General features: G+C 33.8%; 2 protein-coding genes across 3 annotated transcripts; one reads left to right on the top strand and one right to left on the bottom strand.

Moving 5' to 3' along the window:
• Window positions 1-1507: 1507 nt before the first annotated feature.
• LOC125811730 (uncharacterized) lies at window positions 1508-12845 on the bottom strand. 2 transcript variants are annotated; one of them, XM_049491268.1, is made up of 15 exons: window positions 12620-12845; window positions 9644-9995; window positions 9427-9516; window positions 9249-9339; window positions 8697-8757; window positions 7074-7117; window positions 6431-6601; window positions 6212-6310; window positions 5109-5177; window positions 3917-4055; window positions 2906-3101; window positions 2469-2605; window positions 2341-2377; window positions 1893-2067; window positions 1508-1607 (listed from the first exon to the last, which is right to left on the bottom strand). In XM_049491268.1, exons 1-14 carry the CDS (start codon window positions 12752-12754, stop codon window positions 1901-1903), a joined length of 1788 nt encoding a protein of 595 aa, XP_049347225.1. In that variant the 5' UTR covers window positions 12755-12845; the 3' UTR covers window positions 1508-1607; window positions 1893-1900. The 2 variants fall into 2 exon arrangements, 1 of the variants encoding a protein (XP_049347225.1); XR_007441931.1 differs by lacking the exon at window positions 2341-2377 and having other exon boundaries at window positions 12620-12791.
• A 1150-nt stretch (window positions 12846-13995) lies between these two features.
• Window positions 13996-20012, top strand: LOC125811744 (uncharacterized). Its single transcript, XM_049491285.1, has 4 exons — window positions 13996-14176; window positions 15093-15160; window positions 16667-16800; window positions 19124-20012. Exons 1-4 carry the CDS (start codon window positions 13996-13998, stop codon window positions 19638-19640), a joined length of 900 nt encoding a protein of 299 aa, XP_049347242.1. The 3' UTR covers window positions 19641-20012.
• Window positions 20013-21478: the final 1466 nt, after the last annotated feature.

The raw sequence follows: 21478 nt of genomic DNA on the forward strand, positions 1-21478 counted from the left end.
TATAATAATTATCAGACTCCAATAATAACCATGATTCTATTCTCTTATATTCTTCACAAAAATCCAATTCTTGGCTTACTTGATCTTGAGGTGGTGTAGATGATGAAGAAATAATTGAACCATTATTATTTCCAGTTAACTGTTGAACAAGATTCTTGAAATTACAAGACTCAGTAATATATACTTTTGGTTTCAACAATTTTATCAATTTGTTGAAGTCATATTTCTTCTTCTTTTGATATTGAGAATTATTCATTATGACTTTCTTCCCCATATATGTATGTTGCCTAGAACAAGAAAATTGTATTTTTGGTTATTTACTTAGAAATTTACAAAGTTTTCACTTGTTTTTCTTTGCTTCTAACGAAGGGATCATAAGTGGAATATATATATATATATGAGAAGGGAAAGAGATTATTAGTTGAAAGAAGGAAAAAAAGAATTGGTATTTACAAAAGATGCTGAAAATGATGTTTATTATACACTAAGGTGTGAAAATTAGAGTCTTTTAGCTATATTTTTGTATGTTTCACTTGTGTTTTGAGTTTGAATTCATGTACTTTATGCATAATATGTGGATTTTCATGTTTAGGATATGATCCTGGTTCAAATTTCTTATTTTGCCACTATCTTCGAATTTGAGGTATCACATACTTGCAATTTTTATAGTTCTTTAGTTTAAATTTCTGACTTCGTCTCAGTCATCGAATATTAGGATATATTTGATCTTGCATTCTTTTAGAATCCTTTAGTTCAAATTCTTGACTCTTGCTAATTACTATCTTCGAATTTAAAAAATATCGACACGCGTTCTTTGTGTTTTTTTTTAGAATGCTCTTGTCAATAATTTTTAACTTTTCCACAACCTCGACCTCATGATTCTCAACCCCGTATTGTGCCTATCTCTTTCCATCCATATGTGTCTACACATTTTTTTTGAACTTATTAAGATTATGCTAAGAATTGTAATTACATGGATTGATGGTTTGTTTTTTTGTATTATAGGCAATTAACTGTAGACTTTAGCCAATTATGAAATAGAATAATAAATCAAATAACACAGTTGTCTTATTATGCTGGTACTTGCATCCAAAGTTAAGAGAAGATTAAATAAAGAGACAAGGTGAAAACACCTTCAAATTTGACGCGAATTATTACTTACTATATATAGTACTAAAAACACCCCTACACTTGGCAAAAGTTAGATTTTAATCAAAAATATTCATTCTGTTAGTTCTATGCAGCCTTCACACTCCTAACTGGAGGTGAGTTCACTGCCTTTCCCACATGGCAGCTTAGGGTCACGGGATTGTCTTAATATAAGTTCAGACAAGAATAGGGGGTAAGGGTAATAGGATGCTCGTAAAGTTAAAATGGGCCAAGTGATTTTCCAGAACAAGTTTAGGGGGTAATTTATGTATTTCTTCATGTCTTCAGCATTTAGCCAGCTAAAAGACAGAAATGTAACATAAAAATTAAAACTTTAAATAAAATTGAACCAAAAAAAAGGCAACACTAAGCTTTTTCCCCGTAGACTTGAGCTCAGGCAAATACTTCATTCCTACCCTTTTCTGCAGCAGCAGTTCTTCACTCCATCACTAATTAGCCTGCAATTACCCCTAAAAAAGATTTGAAACAAGATGAGGGAGTTAGTTAGTAGCCATACCAAATACACTGTTCACTGAGATTAGTAGGAGAGGAAAAAAAGAAAAGTTTAAATATTCAAGATCGAAAGAAAACTAAATTAGTTGCACCAGAAAAATATTTGTTTATGATTTAAGATGTAAAACACCCACAACGATTTAGCACGGAAAAGATTATGGTATGGAAGTGATGAAAAACTGCCACAAGTAGGAAAGTATGATTTACAAAAGATTAGAAAGAACACTAACATGATGTTTTAGTAGTCTTCATCTTCGGAATAAGAGTCATCGTTGTATTGGTCATATATCTGATATTCTCCAAGACTCTGATCATCTTGCACTTCATCCGTCCCAGCTGTACTCAATGGAAAATTGCCAAAGAGCTCTTGCAAGTAATCTCTTGAAACATTATCGTGGTTTGTATCTGTGTAGCATATAGGAAACTAAAATTGCCAACAAAATCCTTGGCACACAATGCTAAAGGTTGATAAACCAGAAGTTGATCACTAGAAGACCCTAGAAAGGAAAAGGCAAAAGGAGTATGACTCTAAACCATAAAATCAGACCTTGAAGGAAAAGGCAAAAGGAGTGTGCCAATTTTCTTGCAGGTTTACTGATCATTCAACTAATCCCATCCATCAGCATGTGCAAATAAGAGAAGAATGATATAATAAATATGGTCTTATTCCAAGGATACGTGGATCATGTAGAGAGGCATCCCCTTCCTGGACAGCCTAAGAAGACGATGCATCAGGTGACTTCATAATGAGGAATGCTTATTACAAATTACTTGTGAATGCATCCCATATATATATATGAACTTACAAGGTCAAGAGATTCATATGCATCCATCTCCTCTTCAACATTATCATCATCAAACTCATCTTCATAATCTTCTAAATCATCAGGTTCATCAACGTCATGGTTTTCTGCTTGTTCATCGACTTCATTGTTTTCTGCATCTGACATTTCAAGGAACTTATTAAGAGAAAATACTTGAGTTAAGGCACTGATATTACTAAAATGACAACTAGTTGGAAGATAAAATATATCAATAGTAAGATTAAAATAAAATCCAGAAGTTTGAAACACTTCAGAGAGCAAATCAGCTGTAGGAATAATTTTAGCTTTAATATTTACAATTCAGAAGTTTCCAAAAATACGAAAGTTAATTACATTAACAATTAAGTTTCCAGATAGATAATTATGTCAACACTTAAAATTCATAAAATATACTACAAATAACACCGACTGCTTTAAACCTTTATTGACTTTTTCTTGCTCTTCCGGTCTTGCAACTTTCAAATAAGTATGAGTCCTCTTTGACTTTTCGAAGCGGATGGAAATAGAATTTAGTAAAGACTCAGCACGGGGATGAGGGCATACTGACATAAATCTCACATCAATACAACGTCTCAAGCAATCAACAGTATGAAAGGAGAACCATCCTGTTACACTCTGCAAATTAAATAGTCAGAGGAAAAGTATCACTGGAGATTTATTCAGTATTTGTCAGAATACACAAACATGGAAGCATTCAAGCAAATCGGAGTACAACACACACACACACCCAACCCCCAGGAAGCAAACAATCAATTGTCTCATGCACATAAGAAGGAACAAGGCAGAGCATGTTAGATATAATTAAAGAAGTTCATTATTCATAGTAATACATCCAATTTGAGAACCAAAAGACACAAAGAAAAAAAAGGTTAAAGAATAGGGAAATATCAAGAGGTAACATGAACCTTAGCACAGCTAAAAAAGGAAGTAAAACGATCAGTCTCTAGTGGACAAATCTGTTTGCTTCTCTTCTACACCAGATTGACTTCTAATCCTCAAGATTTTCAAGTCAATTGATTTAATTATCTTTCAGAATAAGAGATCTTTCAAAAAGAAACATGACTTTTGACAATATGTGCATGAGTGCAGCACACACAAATATATTAATATCTCAAAGATAGCTTCACACATTTTCATTTCTCGACTCACTCTATCAGTAGTTTACACAGTGAATCACACAAGTCTTTTTTAACTTTGGCAAGGAAAGGCAACCAGGAAATTTGCTACATGGGCATCATAAACTCCAATCATACTGAACAACTAAATGCTAATGTTGTTTCTGATTTGCAGAAAGCAGGGGCATCATGAGCCCCACAAACCATCCATGCATCAACATATAGTGCATACAGTAGCAAACTTACATTTCATAAACCTGAGAAAATATATAGGATTCTCATTGAGAAACAATTTTTTACTAAATGATAACATACATTGCAAGTTTTTTCCTTTGACGGTTTTCTGATTTCTTGTTGAATGTAATCATCCTTGAGTTCACAAAGCTGCAATGCTAGCTGACATTTACATGGAAAAACACGGAAGGCACATATATCATCCCATCTATGTTGCAATCTGTAGAAAAAAGAAAATACGGCATAAAAAATGGTCTATTATTTAGCTATCATTATCCACTAAGACCAAATCAAATCAGATTTATGTAAGATCATATTGGCTAGTTGAGTTGGATACCAGACTTAATTTAATTGTTTCCCAGTTAAACGACATGAATAGAAAAGCAAACATATGAGAACAAGCAACTGCAGAAAAGAAGTTAGCAACTGCATTTATTCATTCTCTGTTGGATTCTATCAATACACATAGAAGAGGTGTTAAACTTGTTGCTCCAAGGGTGTGGCCAAGTAGACAATGGTGTGGGTTGAGAACCATGAAGTTTCAAGTTCAAATCCCAGAGGACTAAGTGTTTTCTTCCCATCTGTCCAAGCCTGAGCAGACAGAGTTACCCAGTACGTGTGTGTTGGTGAGTGAGTAGGAACCCTGTGAAATTAACGCAAGTTGGCCCAGACGCCATGGTTATCAAATTAAAAGGTGGTGTTAAGTTGTGAAATTAATAATCGTTTTCATTTGAATGTAATTCAGACACTCTCTAAAACTCTATGCGGCCATAACTGCATAACCAAAGCAGAGGTTGTTTTACAGAACAATCTCTAAACATAAGGCTCTCTCCTGGTAGGGATTCATAGATCACGAGCGATAGGAAATGATTGCAATCTAAATACACCGTAAGGCCAGAGACGTGATTGTTTTTTTCATGTTAGCTTTAGCTGAATAAGCTAAAGAATTGTTTTAAATTTTATCAATTTATTGAACTTAATAGCTCGCCAATATTTATTCCAGTTTAGTTAGAAGAACACAACTCAAATAACATGTAATCCCTTTCGCATCTAAAACCAGAGAACATATCTTGAGGTACTTCTGAAAAATCCAAAAGTGCACTTCGCACAACACAAACACGATTCTTTCTATTTTAGATAATGTAAGCTTAAAGATGGATAAGATTCACTTTGAGATAAAGATAACAGCATTCCTACCTACAAGAGTACAGAGAGCTCAGAGAGTTTAAATTTTAAAGAACACGTATATATGAGTTGTGAATGGATTCTGTACCCAGACGACAAACGGCTCTCACAGTAGCTTCGTAATTCATGGTGCACTCGGAAATCAATATTCTGGTATCTGTTAAGCAAAATGCAAGATGTAAGCCATTTGGCATGATGAAGAGTTCAAAAGAAACCACAACATTAAATAACATGTGAGAATTGATTCTGAGTACCTTAACGCTTAAGCAATACTAGGTCAAGAAAAATGCATATACACACAAATGGATCACATAGCTCTGTCGAAAATAAAGATGTTGATATGGGAAAAAGAATTAGTAGGCCCTTGGCAAAAAGTGATTAGTATTTAGAGAAAGGAAGAGAACTGTTTCATCAAAGAGCATATAATAAAATGAAGTCGAGAAAGTTGATATTTGTATGGACCCACATATTAAAGGAGAAGACAGTTATAAAAGGGTAGAAACCTATTCTCCCTCTTATTTTACACACAAAAGCAACTGAAAGCAAAAAGTATCAACTTTACTTTCTTCCCCATTTTCCTATACTTTTTCTTCCTTTCCTTAGTTTCCTAACAAGAGAAAAAACTTACAAAAAAAACAGGTTTACAAAATGGCACAGAGCTAAGAGATATAAAGTTCTCTCTTTATCCCACCTGCGAGGAAAAGGAATCAGCTTTATTTCAGAAGAAGAAGAAGACAAATGGGGAGGGCCAAAGATAGAGGGGAACACCGGAAAAAGTGGCATTCCATCTCTAGGATAGATCACACTTCTAAATCTGGTCAGTTTCAAGATGCATGTCTGAACTTTTTTCACCTTAAGTCCTAAACTGTGTGCAGTCATAGGATTTCTGTACCCCCTCCTAACCTCTCACAACTGCAGATATCATCTCTTCAAGCAAAAACTTACAGTTTTTCCAAGGTTTGTATGGATATAAGATACACAACCGAACAATGAACAAGCTAGTAAAAGATACATTTCAGATGACATATATGACACAACCTCTAATAAATCAGGAAACGAGGGGAAAAAAACTCAGAAAGCATTACCAGTGAATAGTGAACACATATCACTTTGTGAGATCCACAAGGAAAACACTTTTTTGACAAGTAAAGAGTGAAAATATATAAGAAAGGATTATTGTTACATTCTTACATGCGGGATTCAGGATCCTTCCGAGGATCATAACCTTTTTTTATCCAGAATCTACGGAAAGGCCCATTCAAAAAGTAATATGCTACTCCACAAAGAAGCCTGCATAAATTATGGAGATAGACCAAAACTTCATACTAGCAATATTCATTTCCAAGACATAATTAAATAATTCAATCCATATAATAGAAGTGAAGACTGTATAAGAATTGCAAATGCTACCTTTTTAGCATGTTATCTCGAAATTTCAGACCCCCATCATGTAAGCGCTCAGCTAATGACTCTTTGGGCCATATTTTACGTTCTTCAAACAATTCAGATACTGCCTTCTGCCATCTCCAACGATCTGAGCCCTGAGGAATGTACTTTTCCCAATCCACTGGCTTTGGAATCTGTATGAATGTTAAGCAGAAAAACAAGCTGCAATACAATCTTGCTGCAGAATGACACTACTGTTTTACATGTATATTTTTGTTGAATAATGATATTATCCACTTTTTCAAGATAATATAATCTTCAGACTTCTCCCCAGGGATGATGAGAAGTATAATAACTGGCTGGCAGGCTGCAGAGTCAGTAATGAAAGAGCTAGTGATCCCAGCCATCATTTGTTAATGAATCTCACCATGATTTTACCTAGTCTTCAAAGCTTTCCACCCTTTCACTTCAAGATACGTATTTCAAAATTGATGAAGAGTGTCAAAGAGAGAACCACTTCCATTCATGGTGCAAGATAATGAGTGATACATGTGTGTTGATTTAAATACCAGAGTCTAACTACAAACAAATTGAAAGGAGTAGATTTAAATACCAGAGTCTAACTACAAACAAAGAACACAGAGATGCATTGCAGAACTTAAGGATATCTTTGATAGTAAAATCAATTGCAAGACTCGGCTCCATCTCCCTCTACATCGAAAAAGAAAATAAAAATTCATCAGTAAGATACTAGTGTGATATGTATTTGAAGTATGTATATAGTATGTCAAGTAGAAGAAAACAGAGTATGTCAAGCATGCAGCTCTATAAACACTAAGGAAATTGAAGAAAACTAAGGCAGAACAAAATAATTCATAATGGTCTTATCACATATGAAGACTAATAAGAAAGAGATGGAAAAAAAAACAATTAAAAGATCCAAGAAAATAAGTCAAAACATAGAGAATAAAAGACAAAACAAGGTGAAAATGACTGACTACCCTTGTGTTGTTTGTAGAGAAGCAAGAAATGGATCAATGAGTAGAAATAAGTGGAATCGATTATCCATACATTGTTCATGAGGTCCTCAAAATGTTCTTAAAGAGGATCAAGATTCTTCAGCTAACGCGTGCTCATCCCTCTTGCAAACTTCATAATTCTACCTAAGTTTTTTTAAGGCGTTCTACCTATGTTGGTATTACGTTTGGGATTACTTCAATATCTTACGATTATATCCATATATAGAGTTGGAAGCTTTCTGGCCAAGGTTTGCAAGCATTATGGGGGAAAATGATATTTCTTCCATTTATCAAATTAACTTATATACAGTTCAAGTATCTTTATTTTTATTTTTTGTTACATGAGCTAATGTGACTTACATATAAAGTACATGAATAAATACTTGTAGCACAGACGAGGTAAATCTTGGTATATCAGAAGAATGCAAAAGCGAAGGAGTTCTGCCGAATTGGCAAATTGCAAGAATATTTTTTTGGAGTGATAATTGGTAAGGATAGGTCCTCTAAAATACTCATATCCCATCAAAGCATCTGTGGTTCCTTTCTAAAATACTTATAATTTCTTCAGTTTGACAGCAAATGCTTTGATGGGATTTCAACTCCAACTCACTCTCTGAAATCAAGATGTCTTGTTCTTTGGTTCTGTTGGTACTATAGTTTTTGAGAAAGAAAAAAAACTATAGTACCAACAGAACCAAAGAACAAGACATCTTGATCTTTGGTTCTGTTGGTACTAGAGTGTAAATAGTATTGACAGGTTTTTGGACTCTGTTAGCTCCTTGGTTTTAGTTTAGACTTCACTGTCATTGAGCTAACCAATTTTTGTATTTTTCACATAGCATCTTCCTGATGCTTTTCAGTGACAACTCTTTACTTCATCAAAAAAAACAAATTAAGAATGCAGAACATTTAACATACAGAGGAGAAGGATTTAACCTTTTATTGGTCTTTCAACATGCGCCAGATCAGTAATGACCATTAACTAGAGCTAGATATCTCTAAAAGAAAAAATGATATTCCTGTAGACTCAAGACACGGGATAAGAGAGTGCATCAAAGGTAATCCAGTGTCCAGAATTACTCTAACATGGAACTATGAAGACAGACTTTCCTTGTTAAGAAATGTACTACTGCCTAGGAAACATGACATAGGATCTACAGTGCTCTTGTTAGATTGATTGAAAAGATTAAAATAAAAATGCAGAAAACATTTGACTGAAAATAACGAATTTAAATAAGAGAGAATTCTTCCATGCAGACAAAAGAAATTACCTCCCAATTGTGTCGTCCCTCTTGTTTTCTTTTCGAGCCCAAGGTTGTACAAGATTTTAATCTGAAATTTCAAAATGTTTAAAATTTTCCAATAGGAACATACCTCTCATAAAGAGAATGATTAACTAAGACAAGAAAAGTGGTCTGCATCAAATAACCAATTGTGGTGAGACAACTAATGTTACATACACTTCATTTGCCTCCAACTCAATCAACTGTCATGAGTAATACATGCAAATCCTCAAATTACACTAGGATCGTGCTAAAAAATGTACCAACCAAAACAGATACTTGCGCCCCCAGCAAATACATACCCATACGAAGTCTGTGAAACATCTGAGACAACAGTGGAGGAAGAGAAGAAAAGCAGCAATTTTTCCACTAACAGCAACTCAGATAGAGAAAGAGACAGACAAAATGAGAGAGCTATAGACAGAGACGATAAAAGTAGTGCTTGCTAAAACCATGGTGCAACAAGAAAATGTGTACATGTATACAATATCTAAAAGTTGAAATTCCAAAAGAAGATATTAACAAGCCAGAGCATCTTACACAATATTATCAGGCATATCTTTTGAGGCGAACAGAGGGGGTAGTAATATCATCAAATCCTCCTGATCAACATCCATAAGACCTCCCTTCTCTACAAGCAGTAAACTCAAGAAATTAGGTATCAGAACAGAGAATTTCCACATTTTGAGATTGCAGGAATAATGAAAGAATGGCTGACCAAATTTAGGTTCCACCTCTGCCCACTGTCTCTTTTTCCTTCTTGCATCATCAGCATGAACGGCGAGAACATGCTGATAGTCTACCATTCCTTTGAAAGCAGCACAATTGTGCATGCAAAAGAAAAAAGGAAACAAGAATTTAGAAAGTTACTACTCAAAGTAGAGCAGATAGACAAACTGGAGAAGATGTAGTCTACATCAAAATTTAGTTCTCACCATTAAAATGATAACCTTCAGAAACATGAGAAACAATATTAGCTGCGAGATGCTCCTGCAAATTAGTAAGTGTCAGCATTTCAATTTCTTTTGAAGCACCAGCAGATAAACATCTAGACTCGTTTACCTTCGGTGCAGCTAAAGAATTTTCTTGTTCACAATTAACAGGACTCCTTGAAGATTGTATCGATATTCCACAGCTACTGTCAGCAGATTGGACATCCCTTACTTTACACTTGGATATTTTCAACAAGAAGTTATTGCTATGCTTAAGCTCCCCGAAAGCAGGGTGTGAATATGGATCTTCTGGCCGGAAATGGAGCTCCAGCTTATTTGACTCTGAAGTTCGAGCCTGAATTAGAAGGAGTGTCAGCAAAGATCAGATTCTACAATTGACAGTAAATTTACCATATGTCTATAAAGCCAAAAATATCAAACAATAGAAAATCGACCATCTCTTTTAGCATTTCCAGACTAAGGACCTCGGCAGACTGAAATATTTTTTAGATATTGAGGTAGCTCAATCCAGATCAGGTATTGTTATTTCTCAACACAAGTATGTCTTAGACACTTGAGGAGACAGGAATGATGGGATGTAGACCATTGACACTCCTATGGATCCAATGCTAAACTCTTCCCACTTGCCAGGAAAGGGTGAGCCACTCAGTGACCTTGGAAGGTATAGGTGGTCATTTGGAAAGTTGAATTATCTCCCAGTGCCCGACATCTCTTTTTCTTGAGAGTGTTGTAAGTTAGTTTATGACTTCCCCTGTGATAAGTCATTAGGATGCAATTGTTCGTACCCTGCAATATATAAAGTCAACTCCAGGTAAAGAACTACTCATCGAGAATCGAGGCCATGAGTATATTATTGGATATACAAATGGGAAGGATCACTCTCTAAGACGTTCTACATCTGGATATTGTGTTTTAGTAGGAGGTAATTTGGTGTCTTGGAAAAGGAAGAAACAAAGTGTGGTCGCTTGATCTAGTGTAGAAGTTGAATATCGAGCAATGACTGTAGCAACTTCTGAGTTAGTGTTGATCAAACAATTGCTGAGAAAACTAAAATTTAGGGAAACCAATCCGATGGAACTTGTGTGTGATAATTAAGTGACCCTTCATATCACATCAAATCTAGTATTTCATGAGAAGACTAAGTTACATTGAGATTGATTGTCACTTTGTCATAGAAAAGATAATCTCAGGAGATATTGTTACAAAATTTGTGAAGTCGAGTGATCAACTTGCATATCTTCACCAAGTCCCTCATTGATCCTCAGACTAATTACATCTATAACAAGCTCGGTACATATGACTTGTATGCACCAGCTTGAGGAGGAGTGTTAGAATAGGAACAGGAACAAGAATAGTATATAGAATCCTACTTGAAAAAGGATTGTCATATAGTGTCTATATAGAGCCGTAGTGTAATAATGTAGATACACAATTCAATAATATTTTTCTCCTTTGTTTCTTACAACAATCGTCATCACCACTTTGTGTACAAATATTATTCCATAAATATTCACTGCTTCTGGTTTCCTCGACAAATTGCAATCTAGGATACGACAAGGCTAGATGCGTTATGGGTATCTAAGCTTTATGAGGAATGGAGAAAGGTTTTTTTTTTTTTGAGAATGGTAACTTGAGTATTAAAGAAAAAGGCACTAGGATAGTGCCACAGCCATAAGTACAGAGAAAAAGGACAGCAGATCCAACTATGAAATTCTAACAGTTACAGAGCACCTATCAGATCTAGTAAGGATACTGCCTCCTCTACAAAATGCTCTTTACACCAAATATGAAAAAGAAGAAAGCCTTTCATCATAAAATTCTGTAAAGAGCTACTTCTTCCTTCAAAATTCTTGAATTTCTTCTCCCCAAACTGTCCATCATACCAAGTCCAACCTATTAAATTAAAAATTAGAGGTAGACAAAACAAATAATAAGTCCAATGCCTAGAAAATCACTCACACTGTTTTTGTTCCTTTTTTCCACTTCCTTTTTGTGGAATCCTCAATGGTTGACATGCATCTTCACTGTTGTTACTAAATTTCTTGAATGCTATGCGAAAGAGTCAATGGCCTACATTGACTTGACACTCTGAGGCAATTATAGATCCTAAAAGAAATTCTGGTAGCTGAATAAATTATGCTAAATGCTACTTTTTCCTATTTTAACTCTTCTTTTCTTTCTAAATGAGTTTGGCAGCTTAATAATGAAAGATTAGATAGAGACGCCTTATGTTGACTGTTCTCATGTCCTAAATTTTAAGTGATCCAGTAAACGTAAGAAGGGATCAAATTGCTTCATCAAACTTCAAGATGATCCATGAAGTGTTTCTTTTGGATTAAATTTCCACTGCCATGATTTACATTCTTAAAGCATTAAATGTACGACCTCTTACATCTATTTTCAACTTCTTTTTATCAGGTAACAAATAATGGTAGCTGCACAATAGATGAATGAATCCATTATGACATGCACTATTCGTTTGGGATTGCTCATTAAAATTTTGCTTTCAAACGAATCCATTACGACATGCACTATTGGTACAATCAGTTGAGTATTTTTCTTGAAGCTCGGTCATTTTTTTGGGGCTAAAAATCAGCTGAGTATTGGTCTAGAAGCTCGGACATATTTTGGGCTAAAACAGTTAGGAATGTTTTCAAGTTTCCACCACCATCAGGTGAAAAAGGACATTCTTGCACACTCGGCTAAGTGCTCATTGCTCCAGAACCTTGAATGAGCTATAGTAGTTAATTAGACAAGTGAGCATTCTGCTCCAAAACTAAACTAGATGAACTTGCTTTTCGACTGTTTTTACAAAGCAAAGAGAGTTAAGAGATCAATACTCATCAATAGCACAGAATGTGACTAGGAACTGAACTTTCAAATTCCAATGCGAGTAATTTGCACAAGTTATGCAAAGTAGTTACAGTATGAATCAAAAAAATGTAGACATGGTAATACCTTGACAATACCTTGAATGCCACCAAGAGTCTCAACAGCACGTTCCACTGAAGAAGGGTAAGCAGGGTAATGAACAGCAAAGACCTCGTTAGTGGGTAATTTTCCTGATACTGAACCGTCTTTTATAATCCCCATACTCTGTTACAAAACCAACAAAAACTCAAATAGAAAAATTGTGAAGATAGTAACTTCGACATTTATGTAAAAAGCATAGTAAGAATGTTATTTTTCTTTCCAAAAATTAGCTCAGTCATGACAGTTTTGGTGAAATCAATAGGAATTCATTGAAAGAAACCATAAAAAGCAACAAGAACCACAACCCCAAGGATAATTTGCTCCGCATTTTGCCAAGTTTCAAAAAGTTACAAACATGAAGTACAAAGATATTACCTTTTGACAAGTTTATAACAAAAAATATCCTTATATTTATCCAAACCTCAAATACATCCTTATAGTATCACTCTTGTTATTTAAGAAAGAGAACTGAGAAGATTGAGGCAAACAGGATGACCAAAAATAATTGGTTTGTCTTCCTCAATTACACTATATATATAAGATTAAAATTCTCTTTCTAAATAAACGGAAAAGGCTCATAAATACCCTTCTTCTTCCACCTTTGAGTCTAAAATCATCCTTAAGGTTTGTTTTAGCTCTCAAACATACAGATATATTCAGTGCTAAAAAAAATCCATTTTTTTCATACCTAGCCGATAAAAGGTTGTCTTCAAAAATAAAAATTATCGAATTGCAACAGGTGTAGAATTAAGAAAGCTTTACACAAAATTTAATGGAGGATTTTGAGCAACGAAATCAGTAAAAAGAAGAGGAAGAACAAACTTACTTTGATAGCAGAGGAATGCCACGAGAATCCTTCTAACAAAGAGAAAAACGCATGAATTTGGATACTACAAGTAGAAGAAGAAGAAGAAGTTAGAACCCAGAAAATCAGAAGAAAACGGGTCGGGTCCTTGCTATCACGTCCCCGATATCTGTTATTTATCTCAATTTATGTATAAATACAATTTAGAGAATCAATTAAGCTTTAATATATTTTTAAATATTTTAAATTGTTAATTATTATATTGTGTCAAGGTACGTAAATATTGTTAATTATTGAGATTTATAATATTTTTTTATATAATTTTCAAATTAAATAATACACGTTACTTTTTTCGTTCTATTTTACGTAGCACTGATAAATCAATTTCAAGAATTAATCGAATTTTATATGTTTTTAAGAAAATATTATATCTTTACTTGATATATTTTTAAAAATATTAATAAATTGAGGATATAATAATTAAAAAAAAATGCGATTACTATGGTTATTACTATTGAATAAATAAACTAGTAGAAGTAGCTGGAATATAGAATCCATGTCGTCTTTGAGTGAACCACGGGTCCAATTGAGCATGAGTAATCTTCAGGGTTCAGCTCCAAGCTCCAACCCGAACCCGATTCAGAATCCGAAACCAATTACGGACCCAAAATCTGTGTCCTTCGATGAGATCTCCAAGTTGTTCAATTTGCCTCTCTCTGATGCTGCTGAATCTGTAGGTATTCTCCTTCTCTCTACCTCTGATTCTGCACTTGTGCTACCTAAAATGGCGGAGTCTAGCTACTGAATGAAAAAAAGAAGAAATTATTCAAGATGTAGTTATATTTAAGGTTCGTTTGTTTTAGAGTTGCGAATACTGAGCTTGTAAACTTAAATTTTGATTTTTTTTGGCTAGTTGTTGAACATTTGAACTTGGAACTGTTTACAAAAAAACAAAAAGAGCTCAAGCAAAAATCTTTTTTTTTTTATCTGCATGATATTTCTTATATAATATGTTTTTCCACTTGTTCTACTTTTTCACAATGGCATGATGCTATGAGCCCTCCGAATCACTTTCCAGAGGGAACGTCTGAATAATGTTATCACACTGGAAATTAGATGATTCTCACTGTGTGTTTATTTGCACTAGACATTTTGATTTTCTGCTTGAACAGTTCCAAATGAGGAATTAAGTTTCTCCAAGGGTGAAATAGACTGACAATTGAACAGTTCCAAATGAGGAATTAAGTTTCTCCAAGGGTGAAATAGACTGACAATTATGAGCAAGTAACTCAGACCCTCAAAACCTGCATTACAAATCAAACAGATCTATTACTATTGTAATTATTCATAAAATCTTGAACTGCTTGTTGGTGTTGTTTAGCTGTTTCTTCTTCCCACCCGTCTCACTGTAGTATGTTTCATTCATAAATGACAGTTTTTTTTTATAATATACTTCATGACTTGACCATATAACTTTTTTCTTGAAGAATAAGGAAAGTATAGTTGATCATACTACTTTTCAACTGTTATGTTGATCATTTCTTCTTTTGAACTGTTATCAACTCAGTTTTGTGCAATGTTTACCAGTTTCTCTCTTACATATTATTTCAAGTAAATCAGAACTTTTTGAGCTAATTGGCATTTATCTTCTAGGTGTTTGTGCAAGTGTTCTCAAGAAAATATGCTATGAAAATGGTCTGGTGAGGTGGCCATATCGAAAGGTAGGCTGTACAAGGATGAACTATTGTACTCTTTCCAGAACTAAACTAAAAATTTCACCATTTTGAAGCATCTATGTCCCCTAAGAAATTCTATTGCTGAATATATAAAAGAAAAGATAAATCACTAAAGTTCACACTAGGCTGCTAAACTTTTCACACGTTGACAACTCGTCTGTCGAACTATTTATGGGGGGGAACCTTTCCCATTAAACTTCTAAAAAGGATTGCAAGTTATATCTTGGTTTAGTAAGAAATGAGTAGTTAAGAAAAATAGATTAAGAAAAAGAATGAAAATGAAGAAATGAGGGCCAAGAGGGAGAATTTTTATTTAAAAGTTTCATGTTTCTCCTCCTCTTTTTTTGCTTTGACTTGCCTGACCACTTTTTAAAAGATTAATTGGAAGGAAGAGTAAGTTACAAGTGCTTGATAAGCTCGTAGGAGAAGATGTCACTAAAAATAATTTGATGGTAAGTTGCGAAAAAGTTCAAAATCTTATGGCCTTTGAGCAATTTATTCAAGAAGAAAACTAATGTTTTTCTGATAAGCTGTGATTTCCCTTTGCTTAGATTATTTTGAAGATAATTTTCTCATTCTTGTAACTGAGGATGATAATAGTATCTATTTCAAATGTAAACACATGGCGTCATGCCTAGGATGTGAGGCTTCCAAAAATGGGAAGTTCGACAAAAATTGGATTGTTGTAGGAAACCCGAATGCATGAAACTTGAGAAGTCCACTAATTTAAGTGACTATCAGTGACAACTGTTAATTATTTAATTTCAAAAAATCCAGTACTTGTAAGAAAATAAATGCCTTGAAAATGTATATTTGGCATGCCTATCTCTTACTGCTAGTCTGCTACTAACAAAAAGAATGTCCTATTCTGATGCTTACCAGAATATATTGATAAGGAATTTATTTTGCTGGGTGTGTGACTAGAATGGATGAATGGAGAAAAGAAATGAAAATATGACAGTTAACGGGAGCTTAGGGAAGGAACATGATTTTATCTCCATTTATGTTGAGTATACTGTCTGAAAGTTTTGAACATAGAGTTTCCAACAAGATAGAGAAAATGCTAGATTATCAGACCAGCACAGTTATTTTGTGATGAAGAATTACCTTGTTGATCCCATACAGTAGAATGTTTTTGTTACCCTTTGAAACTTTGTGAGGTGATATTTTTCTCGCCAGATCAAATAATATTTGATCTATTTATAGAACACTATTTATCTATTTTTGGTTTAAGTATACTGTTTGCTGTACACAAGTAAACTTGAGTATTGCATGTTGAATTTTAAGAACTCACATCACCTGAAGTCTGTCTAAAGGAGCGAATAGCTTGAACTATTGCCTTTTCTCAGGTTGTTAAGACACTTCGAATGCAGTCAATTATGTGATATGATTCACATGTTTTCTTTGCCCAATACACATTATTGTGGTAATGAGATCCAAAGAAATGCTTGTGCACTTTTTGTTTATGCATCATTTATTTGAGATTTTCAGGTCAGCTCTGGAAAAAGTATTGAAGATATAAAGAAGGAGGCATTAAGGGAAAAACAAGAGCGATCCCTGGAATTTCCTAAAGCTCCTGGAGAAAAGAATGGTTCTTTAGCCAGTTCTGCAATCTCATCATTTTCGTAAGTTATTTAATAGGTTATAATTTGTTTAGTTGAGTTCAACTTATTATGTCTAATCATATCAATAAAATTCTTCATAAAAAAATGTATATCTGACTCTGACTAATTAAATACTTCAATTAGTTGTGTTCTTGAACTTGATGTTGGAAATGCTTCTTCGAAGCTTGACTTTTTATGTTTCGAATGCTTGATGTTTAAGGCCCTTACTGATCGATTAAGAACACTAAGAATTTAACCTGTTTACTTGATGTGGTCAGGACTCATGCATTACTCCTGCCTAGTTTCTGTCATCTTCGCTAAGGACTGTTATAGGAGATAGAAATCCATACACTTGAAACTCTCGAGATGTCCTCTTACAACTCATTATACCATTCATGAGTTGTAACTTTATGTATGGATTTTGCATTGTCCAGATATGAGACACTACTAAGTAGTTGTTTGTGCACTCATTGTTAAACTACTAGCATTCTAGGAACCTGTCAACTTTAAACCATATTAGTACTGGACCATCTGCAATGGGGTTCTCAGGTTGAGAAATGGTGTGCTCATCCGCCAAACTTTTTCTTTAGAAAACAATTAGGTGGGATTAGAAACTCAATTCGGAATGAAAGCATGTAAGAGATTCTTAATGGAGCTTTGTGGAAATAAATTATAGTTATTTGAAATACAATATTTTGTCATTCTTAACACTCCTTTTTACCCTGCCTTAACTAGTCTAGTTCTCTGTTTGGTACACATTGCAGTAGACATTTGCCGGAATACATGCAGCTTTACCATGGGTGCACGTTAGGATTATGTAAATTAGTATAGCTGGCTTATGTATTTGACTCACCTGCTCAATTGACAACAGAGCAGGAAGGGAGGGGGCATGTGGTATCGGTATCTGGAGGTGAATGTACCACCATATTAACAATTGTGGTTCTGGTATGCCGATTAGATACTTTGTAAGGAGTTGTTACTTCTCAAAATTAGCCACACTGGATCACATTTTCATTTCGTACTTCAGTGTTTGTTCTTAAATGCTTGACATATTAGCAAATAGGGTATTTCATATTATTCATTATCGCATGACATGTGGTGTTGCTTATACATTGATCGCAATTCAACTGCATAAAGCCTAAATGATGATTTTACCCCCTGGATTGGATATGGTTGGTTACACTGGAACTGAAATCTGATCATGTACCAGCCAGATGTAATTTTATACTTATATTTATTACATCATTTAATTTTAATTTACTTGTTCAATGTCTTAACCTTTGTACATATTTTGTCTTATTTCATGTTTTTATTTTAATTTTACAATCAGGTGTAGTTTATACTTTTATCATTTTTATAAAATATTATTTTTCTTTATAAATGACTTAGATATGCCAAGAACATTATTGTCCCCAATTTGATTCCAGCTTTAGTCCTCCCATGAAGTTAGGAACTAAATACTCGACCATGTTTTCTTGAATATCAAAGCCCTCCATATTTTAGATGGTTTAGGTTATATAATAACACGCATTGTTGTAATACCTTACTAGATGATACCTGGTATTTCCTGAGCCGACAGTGAACTTCGGATTATCTATTGCATTAGCTTCAAACTACTGTACTATAACAACACACCCGGTATAGTTCCATAAGTGGGGTCTGGGGAGGATAGTATGTACACAAACCTTACCTCTATCTTGGCAGGTAGAGAAGCTGTTTCTGGTAGACCAAACTACTGTGCTACAACAGAATATAAGTCATTAGTGCAGGGGCTTGCCTTACTCAGGATAATGGTCAGAAAAAGGATTTTGCACCAAGTAATAGATGTTGCTTATGTGAAGAAGCGTTGGAGACTGTGAATCACCTTCTTATGCATTAGCTAGACAATGTTGGGAAATTTTCTTCAGTATTTGCGGGATCTCTTGGATATGCCTCAGGGTGTGAATGAATTATTGGAGAGTTGGCAGCACCAGAGAACACATAATTTTGAAGCAAATCTGGAGAACTATACCTTTGTGCATATTCTGGACTATCTGGCTAGAAAGAAATAAAGCTTGTTTTGATGGACAAAAAGACCATATTTCTAGAGTTAAAAACAAGTGTTTACATAATTTGTTTTGTTGGTGTAAAAGTAGTTTCATTGATAATATAGATCAATATATGGAGTTTTTGAAGTTACTAGGGAGATGTTGTAATTGACTGTATGGATATTCCCAGCAGTCTTTGTAACTTTTGGTTTTGGTACCTTCTTGGTACTCAAGTCAATAAACCTTTACCTTATCAAAAGAAAAATATAAATCATTAGTGTCTACTGAGATGCTTCCCATCAATTTTTTTAATGTAGGGGATCCCCATTGCCAAGCAAGACTATAAGTTCCACAATGGAAATGCCAAGAGCAGGGGCCTTCTCACAGCAGCAAGGAACCAGGAATTTTCAATCTGGAAGTTCACCGCATTTCCGTATCTCTAACTTGACAAAAGGAACTTCAGTTTATGATGAATTCAAATATGGTTTTCCATCCGATGGCTTGTCTACTGCAACATATAGGTGGTGGGGAAACAGGAGTCCTGATGATAACCAGGATAGCAAACTGAATGATGACAATGCAAAAAACAGCACAGAGCAAGCAGAAAATGTAGCAGAGAAATCCGAATGTCATACAAGTGTGGATTCCACAGGAACAACTTTACTGACTGATGTGAGGAAACGAGCTGTCAAAGAGGGGAAAGAAACACTGAGGCTTGGAGTCTATCGAGGACGCAGTGCAAAGATGCTTGATTCAACAAAACGGAAGATTCTTCATCAGGTATTCAAATCGTATTTTCATGTCAATGGAGATATGAGTATCATGGAATCATGACAGAGAAACAACAATCGTCTTTTCTCGATACGATGGAATGAACAATGATCATTGCAAGATTCACACGAAGAGGACATATTACATCTAGGTTTCAGTGCTGTGTGTGGAGCTTACTAGGCAATTTATACAAGTTATGTTTTCTTTGACTATGACTGAGATGAGATTCTTGAACTCCCATAGGCAAGATCAATTACCAATATATGAATTTAGGGTTTATGTGATCACGGCTGGTAGAGGTAGATTCAGAATTTAAATTTTATGAGTTTTAAGGTTCATGCATTGAATCCATTTAATTTTCATAATTGTGAGTTTATATTTACTATCTGTTGCAATTTTGATGAATGTTTACATATAAGTATTGACTCCCCCTTTCTCATTGCTTAGTTTTTCTTTATGCATTCGGTATTCAAAACTTACTAACTCAGAATAAAACAGTTTCTATGGAGATGTTTTATGTTTTCAACATTTGAAGTTGAGACTTCTGATTAAAAAGAGATGATCTTATTATGGTGGTTTTTTGTCAGAGTTGATATTCAATCAAGTCACAAACACAATTTTTTTTGTCTGCTATGGTGACTAAGAATTATAGAATATGGTCTATTATTATTGTTAGGTGTGGGAACAAAATTTCATATTGATGGTTGAAAATAAACAAAACTTATTTATAAAATGATGAATACTTTTAATACTGTGAGACATTTTGAAAAAATAGTGTTTGTTTGATCCAAAGCGGACAACACAACATTACATAGTTTAGTATGTTTTACAAAAATGATTTTATGGTGTAATATAATTTAGATTATTAATATATATACTTACTTTGTCCCATAATATTAGTTATCACTTTTTTTTCTTACTCGATCTTTTAAAAAATCACAAATTAGAAGTGTTTCTTACTAATAGTGACTTTATCGTAAAAGGAAGAGTCGATATTTCAATGCTGATGATTAATGGCCCTTATATTCCTATAGTCACGTTTATATTCATTTTATCATTTGCTCAGTTTAAAAAATTAAGATATATTATTTTATTTTTATTATTAGTTATTATTTTTTCTAATTCACTTCTTAATGAGTGAGATGACTTATAAATATAATAAGAATAATATAGTAAAATTATTATTTTTTAACAAGTGAAAGTGGATTTTTATAAATGGTAATTATACTCGTACTTAATATTCTAACAAGCCAACTATTTTAATTCACCTTGTTATTAAATTAATAATAAAACAAGAATGAAATCTCTCAAAATGTATTAAAACATAAGTTTCTAGAAAATATGAACATAGTATAGAAAATACAAGATCCCTTTGAATGAGATTTTGAATTGGATGGTTTTCATTTTCAAATATTCACTATTTTCGACCAACATATCAAGTAAAAAGTCGTCCCAAAAGACTTTTGTGGCTATTTGATCAAATACGGCGAAGCTATAAGTCTGTCTACGAATTCGATAAAATTTAGTAGATTTTATTCAAATTGTATTTTAAAATATATTTACTATGTTAAAATAATTTATTTAGAATTTAATTAAAAAAAATATTCTAGAATTCAAAATATATAAAGTCAAAATTCTAACTATAACTCTTATTTGATAGTGGCGTAGCAAGTGTCCAATTGTCAGTGGCGGCTCTACAGCTTTGAAAAAAAGGCAACTGCCTTAGGCCCCAAAATTTGAGGGGCCTCATTTTTTAAAAATACAATAGGTTATACATATTATTTTTTTTAAATATCGCGTATAATTTGTAGAAAATATATTTTTTTTCATAAAAGAGCAAGGAAGTAATAGAAGTTTGATAAATTATGAGTACTATGTCTCAAGAAAGATTAAATAATTGG

This window comes from Solanum verrucosum, unplaced genomic scaffold (assembly GCF_900185275.1).
Source record: "Solanum verrucosum unplaced genomic scaffold, falcon-dt-bn FXZP01000238.1, whole genome shotgun sequence".
Taxonomy (NCBI): Eukaryota; Viridiplantae; Streptophyta; class Magnoliopsida; order Solanales; family Solanaceae; genus Solanum; species Solanum verrucosum.

Coding starts and splice junctions, on each gene's coding strand:
- LOC125811730 (XM_049491268.1), bottom strand. CDS start 12,754: ATGGGGATTATAAAAGACGGTTCAGTATCAGGAAAATTACCCACTAAC. Junction 6,602..7,073: donor ATTGATTTTACTATCAAAGA/TATCCTTAAGTT, acceptor AACATTCATACA/GATTCCAAAGCCAGTGGATT. Junction 2,378..2,468: donor CATATGAATCTCTTGACCTT/GTAAGTTCATAT, acceptor TCGTCTTCTTAG/GCTGTCCAGGAAGGGGATGC.
- LOC125811744 (XM_049491285.1), top strand. CDS start 13,996: ATGTCGTCTTTGAGTGAACCACGGGTCCAATTGAGCATGAGTAATCTT. Junction 14,177..15,092: donor TGATGCTGCTGAATCTGTAG/GTATTCTCCTTC, acceptor TTTATCTTCTAG/GTGTTTGTGCAAGTGTTCTC. Junction 16,801..19,123: donor TCTGCAATCTCATCATTTTC/GTAAGTTATTTA, acceptor TTTTTAATGTAG/GGGATCCCCATTGCCAAGCA.